An 18,817-nucleotide genomic window follows, 5' to 3' on the forward strand; every position below is an offset into this window, starting at 1 on the left:
ATGATAGATACATAGAAATTAATGGTTCTTGAATTTTGCACCAATAAAAATTTGAAATTAGTGCAGTTGAACGCAAACAATATCAGCTTGACAGAATCATAAGTAAAAGATACTCATAATAGTGATAATCATTGGGTGGATAATTCGGAGCTAAAATCAGCTGACCGACTGACCTCTGCGACCACTTTGTAATCATTGTAGGATAAATTTCTACTCTTATAAAAATTCACTATACCATTATGTCTTTTTGTATGTTTGTCTGTCTATATATTTTAGTGATGAGACTTTGACCTCTAAGGTCAATACTTTCATTTGACATTGGATCAAATCATTTCTCTTCACCACTTATCCTTATTTAGCAAGATACCTATTCCCTGGAATTGCTTATGTCAATCCTTTTTTAGGGTATATCAGAAGTGACTCTCTACATTCTCATTCAGTTCATTAAATCGTAAAGAAACTCGTGCCTCAGTCTTTGAGTGTGATATTCGATGGAGTTTGACGTACGTGATGTGACATCTTCTCCCTTTTATTCGTAATCACGTGTTTCTTTTCCATTATTCTTTTTTTTATCAGTGTTTTCTAGTATTTTTAGTCAAAGAAAGAAAAATGTGTGTTTAAGGCTCAATTCCACCAACTCGCAAGAGGTTCAGTACCTCATAGAACTTATGGTGACATCTAATATATCACTGATTGCAAATTCGATTTCATTACGTACTTCAAAACTTCATTTAAAAATTTCTTCATTACATTTCAAGAAAAAAAGTACCGTTATCTCACAATGAGAAAGACAGATTGTTTTCCTTTTTCGTAGAAAAAATCAAAGAAATATAAATTATCAGTTGGTAGAATTATTTCGATAATTTCTGTCCTTTGTTTGTCATTTTTTTCAATTTACAATTCCGTTTTCTTTCATTCTATTTTAAACATAATTTTCGTCAGTCGGTATAGTTTTACTGAAATTTTATATCCACTTATATCTAACCTAAATTTTTTGAGTCTTAAAGTGGGTTGGAAAATGAAGAAATCAACACTGATTTTATATAAAAAAAAAAAAAAAAAAAAAAAAAAAAAAAAAAAAAAATATTAAAAGGCCTTATTTGCCCAAATTAATAACTTTTGCATAATCATCACACAGTTGTTTTGCACGCCACACGTGTTACGCAACGTGATAAGTGACGTAATGAAATGAGTTCCCCAAGACTCTTCTTTACTTCACGCATCAACTTGCCCAGCCGTACATTGAATGCATTAAATTCTATTTCAATATAAATTGTTCAATCTTGAAGCTAAGAACATCTTATTTGGTACTCATTCTAATTATAATTATAAATGTTTACAGAATTTTAACTATCATTTCAACTAAAAATTCACATTTTTTTATTCATTGTTTTCAGATTAAAGTAATCATAAAAAAAGTCACACTGCTTTGATCAATTTTAATTATAATATTCATTTAGAAAGATGGCATCAAAAGTTCCTCAAAATTTTCTCTAATTAATTACTTATTTACCAAATAAGCCATAAACTCCCTTCGTTTAATGTTATATGAGCTGTTTGTATAATACATGAATGACTGTAAGTATATTTCATTCTTTCCTTTATTAATTATGAATTCCTAATTTAAATATTTATTAATTTTGTCATAGCAAGATGTTAGATTTGAATTAATTAATTCCTTAATTACATCAATTACTTCTCTATATACTTAGATTTAAAAATAGAAATATGAACTGATTTCTATTGAAAATATATTTGATTCAAATTTTTAAATTATTACAAAACTACAAAAAAACAAGTAAAAACAATATGTCTTTTGTTTCAATATCATTTCGGTTAAAATTTTATCGAAGCATACAGTTTTTTTCCCCAATGCTTAATCGGAGTACAAGCAATCAATATGATTCAAATAAGCTAAAGGTAATATATCACATTTTGATTTCTGTCACAGACACATCGCTGAAGACAGATCGTCTTATCGAATCAGCAAAGAGATGTACTCAACAATTTTAATTTGCAATATATTTTGCGAGGTAATAGGCACAGGAATGAAACAGTATTTTATATACTTAACAAAGTATGAAATCACAAGCGTAGTATCAGTTTTTCAAAGCAATTCAAATGAAATTCGCGTCCGAAACTGACTTCACCTCACAGCTCCAACTTCTCTCGGACAGTAATAAACGCATTTGCTTCAGCCCTTCAGTGACATATTTCTTATGAATAGCCATGCTAACTGTCATTGCTCATCGCTTGGTCACTTTTAGCCACAGGTATCCAACATGAGCTAAATGGTCATTTCATGTATAAATTCAATAGAGAAGTTGCAAAAATGAAGTGATAATTGAATAAGAATTGAAAACATTGAAAAAGTTGTTTTGATTTTTATATTTATTTGTATTGTTGATTTACTAAAAAAAAGAAAAAAAAAATTAAAACCTGAATTTGACTAAAATGAGCTTGAACCGTTCTCGAAATTGTGGATTGCATATCATATGGACAGTCATTCGCAATAAGCTGTTTAACACTACCAAAATACTTACTAAATCGGCTGCCATAGTGTAAAATTTTGTACTAAAATAATTAACTCTGCTTGAGAAATACTCGAAAATTCTTTTTAAAAGAATGTGAAAACAAAGTTTAAATTTTCTTAAAAATTGCACATATTTGCTTTCAACCTAAAATTTGATTTGCTTTTGGGATTTCCCATTTTTTAATATATTCCCTAAAGAATTGGTTATAAGATTGATAAGAATATCAGAAGGCTAATTGTCAACCATTTCGCTCTTGTAAACGACTTGAAAAAAAAAAATTTTTTTAAATTTTAGAATGAGATAACTTTTTTATTATTGACAAAGTTTATCATCATGTTTAAATCAAATCTCGAAACTAGCCTTGATCCATAATTATCCACAAGCATCGAACTTTCAGGAAAAACATTTTCCATCACTGACATAAAAACGGAAAAAACATTACAAGTTAAGTAAGTGAACACAATCGCCACCATTGTACGAGTAGCATACTTCAATTCTTGATGAATTTTACGGTTTTTTGATTCTGAAGCTTTTTTTTTGGATCATTTTCCATTTTTTTCTTTTTTGAAACTGAGTTAATAATTATTTATTTCGAAATAATCACATTACTGTTTATTATTAAAAAATGAAGATTGAATCAGTTTTTTTTTTTTTTTTTTTTTTTTGACAATTTTGCTATTCTGTGCTAGTTGTAATGCTGAAAAGTCTGTCTACCTTGTCTGATGACATCAGTAAATCCGAGCATATAAAATTTCATGTCATGTGAAGTTTTGTAAAGTCGCTTATGAGTTAAATATATGATAATTATATTGAAGCAAGTAAGTAATATAAATGGAAGTATTGTTTGCACAATACTCATCATGTAAAAATTAAATTTCGTGTATAATGGATAACTCATTAGCACTGGTAGAAACAGGTAATCCTGAAAACAAATATTTCTTATTAATTTTTAAAAGAGACTTTTTGGATGCTATTTTTAAATTCAATAACTACAATTAGAGTATCGGCTTAGACTGTTAAAATTTGTTGATTTGAAATATAAATTATAATATCTATAACAGATTAAATAAATCAAAATGAAGTAAGACTATTATCAAAGTACAAATTCATGAATTAATTTACAATAATCAATTTGTTCGATGTTATGGTGTTACTTAATTACCTTCTCTAAAGCAAGATTAAATTTATAATATCAAGTTTATTTATGAGGAAAAACTGTTGAAACGCTTCTTTCGAACTTACTTTTAGAAAGGAATTATCAGAAAATAAGAATAAAATTTGAAATCTGTTTATAACTCGAAATCAAATACTAATTTCAGAACCTGAAAAGGTGGGCAGTTTGCGCGGTAAACTATTTTGTAATCGAAAAAAGTTGGAAATCGGAATATTAATGATATAACCAATGTAACAATTGCAGTTATCAGTCGTCCATTATCACTATAAATTGAAATTCACACATTAGATAAATCAGCAATTTTCACCTTAAAATTAGGGAAATAAAAAATACCATTTGAATTTTAATTATTTTCAAATGCCTGAATTCTCACATTGTCATTCTTAATTCCTAGATATTGTTGACTTTTCAAATTTTTCATTTTGATTCGTAAGATTGTAATATAGAAACTAACGTAATAAACCAACTAAGACATTGTTTGCTGGAAATATAAACAAAGCGTTCAAATGTTGCGCATAACATCATATATACGGCACCGAATTGTACTGTAGCAATGTAAATTTTAGTTAAATTTAAAGTGATATTAAAAAGTTGAATAAATAATCATTATTTTTCATCAAATTTTGGAATGTTCATTAACATAAATCTTTAATATAAATCTTGACAAATATAAATCAAATATAAATCTATAAATCTTTTGGCAAATATAAATCTTTAATGAACTAATGTTATCTTTTAATAAACTTTACAGGAAAATGTTTCAATAAAAAGGGATTATGAACATAAAGTTTACTTAAGTTATATTCATCCTTAAGATATATTTAACTGTGACCTAGACGTCATGATGTCACATACTGGTACTCATCAATAAAAAATAAAGAAAAATAAGTGATAGTGACAACGTGGAAGTAAAACGAACCAAATCGACTCATACAGTATATTTGCATAACGTACGTGTGCCACAAGTGATGAAGTGATTTAATTTGATAATAAATAGCCAATGCATCCATAGTGAAAAAGGGTATGTAAAGCACACAAATGAGCATATCAAATATCGCCAAAAATAATAAATAAAAATCAGGTGAATTCAATGATTTTTTATGACAAAATATAATCTGAAAAAAGAATTTCTTTCTTAAAAAGTTTAAGAAAGTTTTAATCAAGAAGATCTTAATTATTTCTATAAATTAATCTTGTTGAAAAGCTTAATTTTACTTCTTAATGAATTAAATGTTAACAGTATCACCCTTTACTTAAAATTACTTGCACATATGATTAAGTCTGAGATGTCCCTACTATAAGAATTAGAAGAGTTATTATTAATAACTTTAAATTAAATAGTTTAAAAACAACTCTAAATCTATTAAAGCAGTTTAATTCTTATAATTAGAATTATTTAAATTGTAAGGATTACGTTAAATGAATTACCAATAGTATTCCATTGAAGACAGTCCCTAAGAAAGCAACCGGTGTGCCGATATAAACCACTAGCGCAAATCGGACATCATCGTATCCTTCATTCTTTTCCGCGCATTCCATGGCTTCAGTCTCGTTCATGATTTGGATTTTAATCTGGCCTACTATTTAATATCAATTAACATTAAATTACTTACTTTAACTTCATAAATATTTATAACTAGCTTCTTCTTACTAAAAAAAAAAAGAAATGCTTCATCCTATCTCAAGCCAGAAAAGGCCCAATTGTTAAAGTTTTAATTCTAGGATAAATACCTCTGGATAAAATAAATTTCAAAAGGTATTTCAATACGATAAAGTACTTTTCTCTGTATTGTATTGAGCAGTAGAGCATCGTATAAGGAAAAAATAAATTTTACGCAAAAAAGCTTTGAAACTATAAATATTACCAATATAGATGAAAATTTGATTTCCTTTTATATTTTCAAAGTTTACTGAATTAAAAATCCAAAGCTATTGTAATATTAATTCGTAAACAACTAATTCTTTCCCTCAAAGTATCTTTTATGATGCAAATTTTCAAAATTTTTTTAAAAGATTGCAACAGTGTCCCTTTTTTTCATCATCTCTCCATTATGTTGAAACTTTTAAAGTGTACAAGGAAGTCTTTGTCTGATTTTATGTTCCTTGGAAATTCCAGCAAATCAGTTTAAAGCGGAGATGCCATTCGAATTGCCATCTTCCTGTCAAATATCTATGATTTATCTCTAGCAACCTGACATCAATTCAGTTCTTAACTACACTTTATGTGTTCTTCCATATAGCTGTCGACAATGCTTCTTTCTAGTTTTTATCTGAGAACAAAATTTTGAAACAAAAAATTATCAAATAACAACAGATGTATCACAAAATGTGCAGTGCTGAATTTTAGAGTTCAAGATAAAAAAAAAGGAAAAAGATAGATAATGAAGCTTCTTTTGATCGTACTGATAAGTTTAGACAAAAGGTTAATTTTGTTCTTTCAAGTATCTATCATTTTCCATTTTTCTGTAATCAAATAATTAATTATATCCTTTATTTGAAGTTATCTCAAAGCACATCGAACTAATTGTAAAAAAAGCACACAATAATTCAGCAACAGCATAATTTCTAAATCGGACTATCAGATAAAACGCGTACAGATTGAATGTAATCAGATGGGACTAATTAGTCAAGTGATAAGCATGCTGATAGAACTTATGCTACTGATAACTCACTTGCTAATTTTGATTATTACTTCTCAGCTAAGTCAAGTAATTTCCCAATTCATGTATGATAAGAATGTTAAATATTTTGATGGGACACTGATATTAATGCTTAAAGGAAAAAAGATTTGATACTTTTGCAAAATCAAAAGAGAAAAACATTTATTCTATAAAATACAAGAATCTCATTTCTACAGCAAACAATTAGGTTAGCTTAACTTTTACACTGCATTTGAAGTAATTTTATGATATGATAAAAGTTGACATTAAAACATTGTATGTTTCAACCAAATTGTTGTGCGATCATTTGCAAATTGATAAAAATAAGTGTATGAGAATCTGCTATCAACTAATGAATAGTAAGCTGAATCTTTGTGAAAGATGAGGTAAACGTATTAATTATAGGTTAAGCACAGTAAGAGTACATGAAATATGAAAAAGTAAAATTTCTTTGGTGATTGTTAAAAAATCTGTAAAAACATAAGTTCAAGGCATTGCTAATTCATTAAACTTTAAATAACATCATAATATCAACTTGTTCCTAAAATTCTAGGAATAAGTTCTTTCAATTTAAAGCAGTAATGAATGTACTGGTGAAAATCAACTTTTCTTTTCACTTTTCAATTTAATTTGAGTTAGCATTAAAATATAACTTTGATAACCTAAAAATTTGCCTTTTAAATGTTTTTAGAACATCCAAAAATTTAATTCCAAAAAATTGAAATTTGAATCTAAAATTAAGCAAATCTGGAAAATATAAAATTTCAAATTCTTGGAAAACATTTCTGCAAAGCTAAAAGTTGACTAAAGATTAGATTTTATAAAGTTTGTTACTAGTATCAAAGTATATTTTGTTACTAGTATCAAAGCTATTGTTAATGAAATAAAAATTTTAACTGATATCCGCTGAAACGTTGGAGAGGAGTAAAGGATAAAGCATGTTAGTGGATGCATTTAAAAGTCATTTATCTTCTTTTTATAGTCATTCATTAATAATTTAATAATACCAATCATTAATGATACTAAATGTTTAGTAATTTCCACTCTATCTAATTCACTCAGTAGTAAACGAATTTATACAACATTTATCGCAAATTTGAATTACAAAATCAATACGGAAAAAGCATCTTTGCAAAAAGGGCATGCAAACGTATTGAAAAAGTTTCATTTTCTTAATTTGCCAATCAATTCCAAATAGCCTTTAGTCAAGGTTAGACTCTCATTCTAACTCTAAAATTACTTCCTTGTCTTCCAATCAACTCTGAAAAGAGAAATGTTAAATAAGTAAGCCTTTCCTATAGCTCAGTTCTTCATCAATCGCTTCTCATCATTTTGACAGAAATGGCTTAGTCTGATGGATGGATGATTACTTTATCAATTATACCACAAGGGCCGATGACTAAGATGCATTACTGTGATTCATTGCATTTCATCGTCTGATACAGTGGCAAATGATCTGTCAGTTATATTCGTATGGCAGAAAGGAATCTAATAATGGCGCAACTTCATAGTACTCAAAAGTTTAACATTTGTTAGCCATTAATTAGGGATCAAAGTGTTCAAAATATTTAATGGAAACGTCTAAAAAGAAAAAATTGCAAAAAAGGTAATAGTGCAATTTGAGATAGTTTAAAATCGAACTTAACAACAACAATTATAATCTGGTAATAAAACTGATAAACATTGATAAGTTCACTTTGAATTTTTCAAAAATTTCTTTTTCTTCTTTTGAAAGGGATTATTCAATTTACATTAGGAAGTATTTAAATATTTGCAATGATAAATTTTTTATCTTATGCTTTCAAGAAGAAAAAATTTTCTTGATAGAATGAAAAAAAAAAAAAAAAAAAAAGATTTGCAGAGATTTGCAAGAAAGGAAATTGTCAATTACGTAACAGTTTGCTTCAAATTAAAAATTTAAGCAATGCATCTATGCAACTACATTTATGCTTGCCACTTTCAACCATAAACAAGAAATTGATGATGCATTGCTGCATGCATTTATGAATTGAATTGTTGGCAAAAACACCTACCTGTCTAAAATAGCCAAAACAATTTAACTGAGACAGAATAGACATAATAAAGAAAAAAATAATGTAATCAAGCTACAGCATTTAAAAGAAGTCCATTTTTTTTCTCTTCGATCACTGACAACGAAAAATTTCATTTAAAAAAATTCCCACTTTTTTCTGTTTGTTATAAATAATCACAATAAGTTTATCTTTTAAAAAATAAAGCTCTCCGAAAAAATGTTTTCAAATATATTATATATATGATATTTGCAATAACGTAGGATGAAACGTAGGTCTATGAAATAAATAGAGCAGGTGTTCTGTCTATGATAATTTCCCTGTTTGTCCCAGAAAACAATTACTGACGCAATTTTACGCTTTATAGAATCATGCTTCATAAACTGAATATTTTCATTTCATTTTAGTCTCGCATAATTAAACCCAAATTCAAAAAAATCTTTTTACCATAGAGAAGTGTAAACGGAATGAAAGATGCTAAAAGCATGTGTTGAATTTTTTGAACCGAACAAAACTTTTAGTTTTAAAATGATTTCTTAATTCAGATGGAACTTTAAAAATTATTATCGATTAATAATAGTACCAATCATCCTTAATTATCATTATCATAAGTTACTTCATTATTGATCCTACTCCTATTTTACTAAAACATTAATGTATTAACTGTAGATGATTATTTAGGATTACTCTGCTTAGAGATATAATTATTTCCATTTAAGACTTTATCAGATTATGGATATTATTTCTTCCAATACGACAATAATTTCTCTAACTAAATAATAGTTTTATCTCTGAAATGTTGCTAGAAAAGTGCCTGAATGTGGCATAGCCATAAAATCACAGAGTCACAATATTCGGCCAAAAATAGAAAAATTGTGTCACATATACTTAATATTTCTTATCAAATCCATGCATCATTATGAAAAAACAAAATAAAATTTTATGGCTATAACAAGTCCTGGAATTAAGTTAAATTGAAGTGAATTGTGTTCTATGTTGTTACTGCTTCATCAATTTTGAAATATTTGATCATAATTCAGTTCTTATTCAGTCCTCTTTTTCTCATTCGTATCATTATTAATTCTTAAATTTATTTGTTTAAATTGTCTCCTATAATTTTGCATATCTATCATCAATTATTTCAGATTATCTGATGACAAACAATTTTGATTTAAATCCTTTGTTTCGCTTTTTAAATTGCTTCATACTTATTTAAAAATGATAAAAAAGTTGAAGAGTGTAAGCCAATGAAGTGATCTTGTATGTATTGGAATCTTTTTTCATTAACGGTGCATTTTTAATCTGAAGGACTTATCATTTATCATATCATATCAATTCCATTTAAGATATTACTTGCTGCCTAAAAAGAGAAAAAAAACATTAAAGACTATGCGAATTTCTCCTTTTCAAACAATTTCTTAGACTTTATGGCATATAAATTCGTTTTTGTCTAAAATGTTCACTGGAGAAGATCGCATATATTTCAAACAATCATTGAAATTGTCAACAAATCTCAAATAATGATACAGTCGAAGTGTTCCGACCTTCTGAAGGAGAAATGGAACAACATTTTAGACATTGAACCTCTCAGTACAATTCATTCACTCACGAAACTTTTCAAACTTAACTTCTTTCAGTTAATACCAGATAATCTTTCCCAACTTTCTGTCACATTGCTTTTCAATTGTCTGGAAATAATCTCATCGAGATTAATCCAAGTTAAACAAAGTGGTCAGACTTCATACAATGATGAATGACTGATTGACAGGGAAGTCAAATTTTGAACTAAAATTAGAAAACGGTTGAAAAATGTAACAGCATGACATCTAAATATACGACGTTGCAGTAACGACTTTAGACTAGCAGAATGGGAATTATCCGTTAGGTTTAGTAATCCAATTGCTGTTATATCATTCCTAACAGCCCTCCTTCCTTCCTCTCTCCCATTTGAACTCTCTACCCTTTCTTTCCTATCACAGCATCCAAATCATACTAATTAACAACCAGATATTAGCTCCTCATCATTTCTTCCGCCTTTAATGCTTGTCCATTACTAGGCTTCAACTCTGCAAACTGCAATCTCGAATTGCCTAAAATCCATCTTTCCTAACTGATCCATCCATATTTGACCATTCTCACATGTGTCATATCAGTGTCATTCTTCAACGCACCACGAACGAGTTTACTGCGTCATAGCATCAGATGCATTATGCTTCTTAACAATATGGAAATGAAAAGAAATGATTAAAAGTGTTTTTCATATTAAGTTTTTTTGGATGAAGGCAATCATTGTTAAACACATCATTGGAGTTGATAATATTGAGATAATTCATTGCAGTTATGAAATAAGCTTAAATTAAATACTTGAAACAGTGTTGGTTAATTAGCAAATGCTACACTATCATTAATCTTAGCTTATTCATTTACTGATTAAGCAGAAGAAGACAAAACCATTCATTAGTAAGCTTATCAGAATTTCCGATTACCATTTTTCTCAAACAAGGTTGAACTTTCCATTAATAATTGAGTTGTCGGTAATTTTTTTATTCAACGGCAGCACTCAATTATTTAATACTTTTAAACTGAGTTAATTCACTCATCTCAGGGATTTTATATTAATTAAATTTCAAAGCAAAATTCTTATCGCTGAAACAGTAACTATAAAAAAGCAAATAAATGTTATTATCATTTTTCTTTCATTAATTAGAGGAATCTTTTTGAAAATTTTCAATTGATATCTTTGCAAAGTGTAAGTTTAAATCTATAGAATTTTAAATTCTAACAAGCTATTTATTGCATGTTTAGTGATGTTGAATTTATTGGTGAATTTCAAACAAAGTCTCATTACATTTGTTTTTTTTTTTTTGATACTCATTACATCATTCGTTCGCTGATTTTTTTATCTCTTTGATCGAAAGAGATGAAAGAGATATTTGCTTTTAGATAGAAATTGCAAGTTATATTAAAGAAAATTCATTCCGGGCACTTACTGTTCTGTTTCTAAATTTTAAACTGCTAAAGGCGTTTTCTGTGCATGAGAAGTCGAATTTGTAGATCATACAATTATGGAAATTAAATTGCTAAACAGGATAAAATGTCGCCTTCACTTTATTTCTTGGAATGTTTAAATTTTCTAGCCTTTGCTAGAATCTCCATCTTTTCTGAGAAATTTTGATTATTTTAGCAATGTGAAATTTAATTCTAAATATAAAGTTAAAAATAGTTTAGCTTTTTTTTTCAACGAACAGTTTCTATATCATTTCTACTTTTTTATGCTGTTTATAACCTTGTTCGTTATGTTCACGAATAGAGCCTTATTTAAAATTCTCTCTTTTTCCATAATATAATGTAAATGCTTAAAGCTATATTCTTGACATTGAAAGCTTTCATGAGATATTTATATTCTTTTTCGAAATTTAATCCGACTTTAAAATTTTGTTCATATAATATAATTTTATATTTGCATTAAAGTGAGATTTAACCATTGTGAAAAAAATCAGTTCCTTTTTACCGATTTTTCTTTTGATCTTTGCAAATATCTAAAGATGCTTAGAATATTATATTTGTTTACACGTTTATCAGTTTATCTACATTCAAGGTGCTTGTTGACAACTTTTTCTCCTAGTTTGCGGCAATTTGCAAATGAGACAATATTGGATTGTCTGTTCATTTAAATCATTCAAATGAAACATATTTTAATGTCATTAAATAATTTCAAGTAATTTCTACATTCAGTACTAGTAACTATTCCACAGATAATTTGAAGAAGTAAATTTCAGTTCTTAAATGCTTGAATTTCACGAGATGTAGAAATTTTCCTGATAGGGTTAATAAGAAATCAATCATTTTTATGACCTTTGAAAATGAAAGCGTAGAAAGTTCTTTTTCCGTTTTCGTAATGATATATGAAATATTGCAATGACGTCAGTTTGGTTTGTCAACTGAAATTAATAAGGCTTTTTTATGAGGAAGGAGTATATGGCAAGAATAGATATGATTGATGTACCAGCCTGTAAATGTGACCAAGCATAGCGATGCCTAATACTTCTGATTATTTAATTAATTTAAGAGACATTCATTCCTTTTCGAGATTTTTTTGCCAGACAGTAAAATGTCCAGTTGTGTTAAATTTTCATTGAAATGTCAATTTCATTTCCACTTTCATACTTTCTTACGAGATGCCAAGAATTTAGCAATTATTAATAGCAGTGTGCCTTAATGATAGATGAATTATGACAATGGCAGATTCATCATGAATTAGAACTTCTAAATAGATTACTTATGACATTTAATTGTTTCCCATTTTCACTTTCTCCTTTTCTCTTTTCTTCCCTACCACTTTCTTTCTTTTTTATGCTTGATCTATTCCTTTGCTATCCTTTTAATTTTTGAAGAAATCACAAAACTTGGTTTCGGCTGCCAGGTGAAATAATTGTTGTATAACATTCAATCAGGAAAGAAATGATGGAATATTGTGCTTAGTCGATTCAAAATTCTGGATTTAAATTTCATATTATGATAAATATTCTATAACAATACGTAATTAAATGCTTATCACTCATTCTAGTAAAACAGTCTTAGAAAGATTATTTGAAATGAGAACAATGACTATGCAAGAGCTTCTCAACAAATTAATAGTTTCACAAGTTATTCCCCAATGATTCAGGAAAAAAATAGGAAAATTGAATTTTGTGCAACAAATACAGCGAAAGAAAAATAAGCTATCTGATCAAGGACTAACAACACTTTTTGGAAGTTAATCTACTCATGATCTAATTTCGTTTAATCTAACCATCAGGGAATAACTTGTGAAATTATTACTTTTATTAAGAATCTTTTACATTTACTTTTCTCTTGTTTAAGTCCCTGTCTTGCAGTTCATGAGCGCAAGTTTAAATATGTATTTTCTGATGAGTAGACCGGAACAATAGATTTCCAGAAATAGAATCGATCCAAATTTTCGTATTTTATTGAGTATATATATATATTGGCATTACATACCTGACAGACGCTTGCAATTGAGCTTCCGGAAATAACTAGTTAGCCATCTGTTTCAAGTAATTATAAGGGATCATGAATTTTTGTTGGACTGCACGGAATTGTTTTCAGTCGTTGATAAAGCAGCAGTTGAAGGTCGATGTCAACTTGCAGTTGCAAGCAAACACCTCGTTATTAGAGTTAATAATTGTTGAGAATTTAATGAATTCAACAAACTACATTTGGTTGTTTGTGCACATACGTATGTATGCGTGTTTCGTGCGTGGAATCCTCTTTTGAAAATGCTGATTAACCATTAAAAGAAATTGTTAACAATGCATTTCTGATGCCTTTTTTATTGATTATTATTTCCATGAATATTTATGCTATTGAAGTTAGAAGTAATTGAAAAAGTGTTGAAATGAAGTTCAGTATTTCACTTTATGGAGCAATAAAAACATAAATGGAGTGTGTGACATATTACTGCATTTTGAAATAAAGCAATTTCAAAAATCTCGAATACAAAATTATCTGAGTAGTCATTCGATTCACTCAGAAATTGACAATAGATACTTTAAACAGTAGAAAAAAATATACTCCATGATGGCGTTTCAAACACTATGACTCTCTTATGTACATCACCATGGTTTTCTTATCACTTTCTGTTTTATTGATAAGAAATTTGTTAGACTTATAATTTTAGTCAACTACAACAATTGATATATTTTTGTATAGAAAAGATTTTAAAAAATGATAAAATATGATTTCTGTCATTTATCTGTGACTTTCAATCACAATGAAATTTGAAATTTGACATGTAAGAAGTGTTTTCGTGATATTTTGCAACGAAATATTTGCTAGAGCACAAAAATGTCTGATGGAAACAGAATCAAAAACTAAAGCATTTATGCTTGTGGTTTTTTCATATGACTAATTATACGAGTAAACTGAGATTTTCTGACTTCGATGCACAGTCTGCTCGATTTTGTTAGAAGCAATTGAGGAATTTGAATAAAGCTAAGATGAAGAAGAAATGGACATCAAAGATTCTATACACAGTTGAACGACAAGAGCTATAGATACAGATTTCAAATAATTTCAAATTTTGCAATCTGAGGATGAAAAAATGTCATCCTAGATTGAACGGAAACATCTTTTAGCATACAAAAGAAAGAATTCATGAAAACGTAGATAAATAATCCATAACGGAAGAATTGATTATCTATACTGAAACTAAAATTCATAATAAAACATCAAAGTCCTTCGAGAAATGTTACACTGAACGTATCAAACTGGAATTTTTTGTTGATAAATTATCTACAGTTGAAGAATTGATAAGCTATCATCGGATATGAGATGCCTAACATTGACAAACACAAGAATGTATGTTTTTGAAACTTCCACTTTGTAGATCGAATATACTGTCATCTTTTTTGAAAATAATATTCTCCAGTATTACTGAAATCATATTACAGAAATTTTATCGATTTTTGTAGGAATGGTTGAAAAGAGAAAATTACATCGCTGCTAGAAGTGTTGAGGAATTCAAGAGTTTGATTTAGGATATAACAACGATAATCATGATATAGTGATCATGATATGATCAGAAGTTTTAGTTGAATTCTCCATATATTAAGGAGATATATAACTAATGAAATTGAATTACTCTCGCAAAAACAGTCGTTGAAATGCTCGGGCAAAATTACTGAGAAACCTACCAACTAAAAAAATAAGTAAAATCTGATGAAAAGTTGTGAACGAATGCAGCGCTCAGTTCCATTTTCTCGTCCGACATAATGAATTAGCCAGCATGGTGTAATTTTTCTAAATGAAAATTGTAATGGAAAAAAGAATTGTTACAATTGGATAAAGAATAAAGATGAAATATAGAGAAGAAGGAAAATTAATTCACTGTATGCTTTGGACAATTTTCCCTTTCTCTTTCTCTCTCTCCCTTTCTCTTTCTCTCCCTCCTTCTCTCTCTTAAGTTCAAAGACTAATTTATCATGTTTCTATGTCACCTGAAAAACGCAATAAAAAAAAGAAAACGAAACAAAAGCTAAAGAAAGGAGCAGAAACAACGAAACTAGAAGTTTTCATATGTACGGAAGGGAACAAACTGTTCCTGCGTTACGTGAAAAATTGATTATTTTACGTGTTACGTGAAAGAGAAAAAGCACTTAGCGGACGTTGTGATTCTGTGCAAAAAATGGAAGATAAATGACACTTTTTAAGCAAATTTATCAATTTATTGTCAAATAAAACATTCGTCTCTTACAGAATTACACAGTGAAACTCGGCGATCAGAGCATTGGACGAAATTCTCTTCTATCATTTCAAAAAAACTAGTGGAATTTTGCCAATTGGCATGATACACACACACACACACACAGACAGACAGATACACACACACACACACACACACACACACACACACACACACACACACACACACACAGACAGACAGATACATACACACACAGACTTTCAAATGATGTCAAGTTGGGACATTTTCAGATGAAAACATTCAATTAAAATTAACAAAATTTCTTTTTTTATTAATAAATTCTAAAGTATCAGTCGACATTCCTTATGCAGTAATTAAGATATTTTGAATTTGCTAATTAACTAAATCATTTGATGTCTTTCTGCCGTGGGAAAATCAATTGAATTTTAAGCAATGAGTGGCATGCTTAGCTGAATTCGTTACGCTGAATGCATCTCAATTCCCACATGGTAAACATTCAGTCGAAGAAAGTAACTCAACCACAATCCTCCGACTTAGTTTACAATTTAAATTTAACAATAATAGTGAGTGGTCTAATGAACAAACCACGAAGATATAATTAAAGTTATTAACGATGCGTGTGGTATTGGTAGTTCAGTGGTTAGTACTGTGTGTGGGCGTTTTACTGAGCTGGGTTCAGTTCTCCTGTGCACCCTGTGTTGTTGACATGACACTTACCATATGAAGAAGACCTACTGCTTGAGATTTGTTGATGATGTCATCCTCAAATCAATGATCGCTAATTGTCATAGTTACACTGATGGGAACGGTTGTTTTCAGTCTAAATAAAATTCTTCACATAAAGTCGTTAACTTGGACTGTGTTTAATTTAGAATAGTTATTATTGAGAAGTAGTCATAAGATGGCTTGCAACCATGAGACACACAAGTATTAACCTATATCAACAATATAGACTTTAAGAACCAAATGAATGCGAGAGGAGAAGCTATATTATGGATTCTCGGCACCGAGAATTAAGTACAGGAAGGTGGGTTGGTTGAACGAAGGGTTTACGACCTTATAAACAGCAAAGTTTTAGTTTGGCTATCAGACTGGAAAATCTTCACAATGAAATTTGGAGTAATTTTGAACATAAACAATGTTCTTTGGTATAAATGATTGCTACAAATTGAAATAGTTCTGTATTTGTCTAAAATCTCCTTTAAAATTAAGACATTCTTTAGTTTTAGGGAATGACATAATTTTGTCTCCATCTGTTATTGCTTTGGGTTTTTCTCAACATTTATACATATCGGACATTGTGGAAATTTCTTGAAGTAATCAAAAATTATTCATTCTATAAGTTCACTTGAAAGAAGACTAACTCCTCCTATAAATATTTGAAATGATTTCATGCAAAATATACATAGTATTCTGCTTTTGTTAGTAAAAAATATTCAAATTGTCATTTCTATATGTTTGTGCATTTTTGAAAGTGTCTCATAAGGGAAAGAAATAATTTAGCCATATTTTCTGACTTTTCATATTTTTAAGGCATTTTGTTTTTCGTACTCACTTTTGATTACTAGAAAATTAAGGAATGATATTAATTATTCATAAATTTACCATTACTTATTGGCATTTAAAAAAAGAAAGAAATGTCAAAAAATGCTTCGAAGGAATAAAAATGAGCAATACAACAAGGATCATTCTAATTGAGCAATTCATTATGCTAAATGCTTTCAGAAAATAAAGAATATGAGAATATAAATACATTAATTCCATTCCATGATTATTTCCGACTTACTTTTTCCGAATATTGAGGAGTATTTGCTTTTTATTTATTGGATTTCTGTCGAGTAATTAAATTTAAAAGGCATAATCTAAGGTTTTATAGTCAGAGAAATGGTAAGGTCTTTTCTCTTTCTTTTTTTTTGTTGAATTCAACAGAAATATTAAACTTTTTCGTTGTGTTTTTACAACAGTTGGATGTTAATATTGGTTGTGAATGTTCCGCCATTAATCTGAAAAACATTAATGGCTTATTCATGTTTATTAATCTACTATTTTTTAGAGAAAAATAGTCGTAACCAAAAAAAGAAAAGAAAAATTTAGTTGCGAATTTTATTTTATATTATCCAGATTGTAATAAACAAATGTTTAGATCTTTTATTTCATTTAAATTTACAGAAGAGATCAGGACAACTTCTGTTTAATTCTTTCCTAATTTAATGATTAATCAAAAAGAAAAAAGAAGAAAAAAGATAATGAAGAAATCAGTTTGTGTGATATTGGTTGTTTTGATGTGTCCTTTTAAAGTTGAATAAAAATAAATTGAAAAAAATTGTTTAAAAGTAGTCCTTGCCATTTCAACGCCATTTCTTCTTTATTGTTACTGTAAATAGGAAAAAATTTTTTTGGGACAGTGCTTATTAAAAAATTAAATATCTGGAACGATTTGTTTCAATTTTCTTCTCAAGTTTTCTGGTCAAAATACTGTATAGTAATTCCGATTTTTAATTCGTAGCACTAACGTTCCATCTTTTCTTCGTGTGTCGATTTGCTATTGCGATTTAGTGAATTACCCGAAGCGAAAGCTATTCTTTTCGAAAAACCCATGGGAAAAGGGAAAATGAAGAAAGCTAAGCTTGTCATCCATTAAAGTTATGCAAATAAGTGTAAAATGCTTTGTCCATACAATGATAATTAGGATAATGACTTACTGCAATTAATGTAATTTATAAATTCCATCCTATCCAAATGTAATATAAATGGTAGAATGTAGCTCAAACAAATCAGAAATTCATTTTATTAAACGAACAATGATTCATATCACTAATGCAAACATTTGTTATTAAAATAAGTTCAGTAAAATCACCAAATTATTCTGATCAAAGATTTTGAGTTTATACATTCTTCATTGCTGCTAAAAACATAATAAGTAATAAAGATGGAAAGAACTGGTAAATGCTTTGTTGGAAATTAAAATGGTGCAATCAATGGGAGCAGATAATGCAAAAAATAAAATAAAATAAACAAATAAATAAGTAACAAACAAATTTGGTCTTTTTTCTGAATACTGGTTTTTATCAAGAACTAACATTTCATGGATGGAAGATATGCTTCCCTTATAGCTGTGTTATTCATTCCAGTCACTCTTCTTTCATCTTTCATATCACAATTTATCATTTTTGAAGTTCCGAATGAGCTAAAAA

At 28.6% G+C, this 18,817-nt stretch overlaps 2 protein-coding genes and 1 non-coding gene across 3 annotated transcripts; 1 reads left to right on the top strand and 2 right to left on the bottom strand.

Annotated features, from left to right (window-relative positions):
- Positions 1-2,232: 2,232 nt before the first annotated feature.
- Bm4504 (Uncharacterized protein) lies at positions 2,233-5,265 on the bottom strand (the record flags this gene model as incomplete). Its single annotated transcript, XM_043081648.1, has 8 exons — positions 2,233-2,287; positions 2,440-2,574; positions 2,955-3,057; positions 3,249-3,456; positions 3,857-3,971; positions 4,163-4,253; positions 4,628-4,823; positions 5,137-5,265. The coding sequence occupies 8 exons, from the start codon at positions 5,263-5,265 to the stop codon at positions 2,233-2,235; spliced, it is 1,032 nt and encodes a 343-aa protein (XP_042937582.1).
- Positions 5,266-14,799: 9,534 nt separating this feature from the next.
- Positions 14,800-15,170, bottom strand: Bm13476 (Uncharacterized protein; the record flags this gene model as incomplete). Its single annotated transcript, XM_043081649.1, has 2 exons — positions 14,800-14,833; positions 15,094-15,170. The coding sequence occupies 2 exons, from the start codon at positions 15,168-15,170 to the stop codon at positions 14,800-14,802; spliced, it is 111 nt and encodes a 36-aa protein (XP_042937583.1).
- Positions 15,171-16,336: 1,166 nt separating this feature from the next.
- Bm16911 lies at positions 16,337-16,429 on the top strand. Its single transcript, XR_006228131.1, has one exon. It is a non-coding gene; the product is annotated as an Unclassified non-coding RNA Bm16911 (non-coding RNA).
- Positions 16,430-18,817: the final 2,388 nt, after the last annotated feature.

Source organism: Brugia malayi (genome assembly GCF_000002995.4).
Source record: "Brugia malayi strain FR3 genome assembly, contig: Bm_v4_Chr4_scaffold_001, whole genome shotgun sequence".
In the NCBI taxonomy this organism is placed as follows: Eukaryota; Metazoa; Nematoda; class Chromadorea; order Rhabditida; family Onchocercidae; genus Brugia; species Brugia malayi.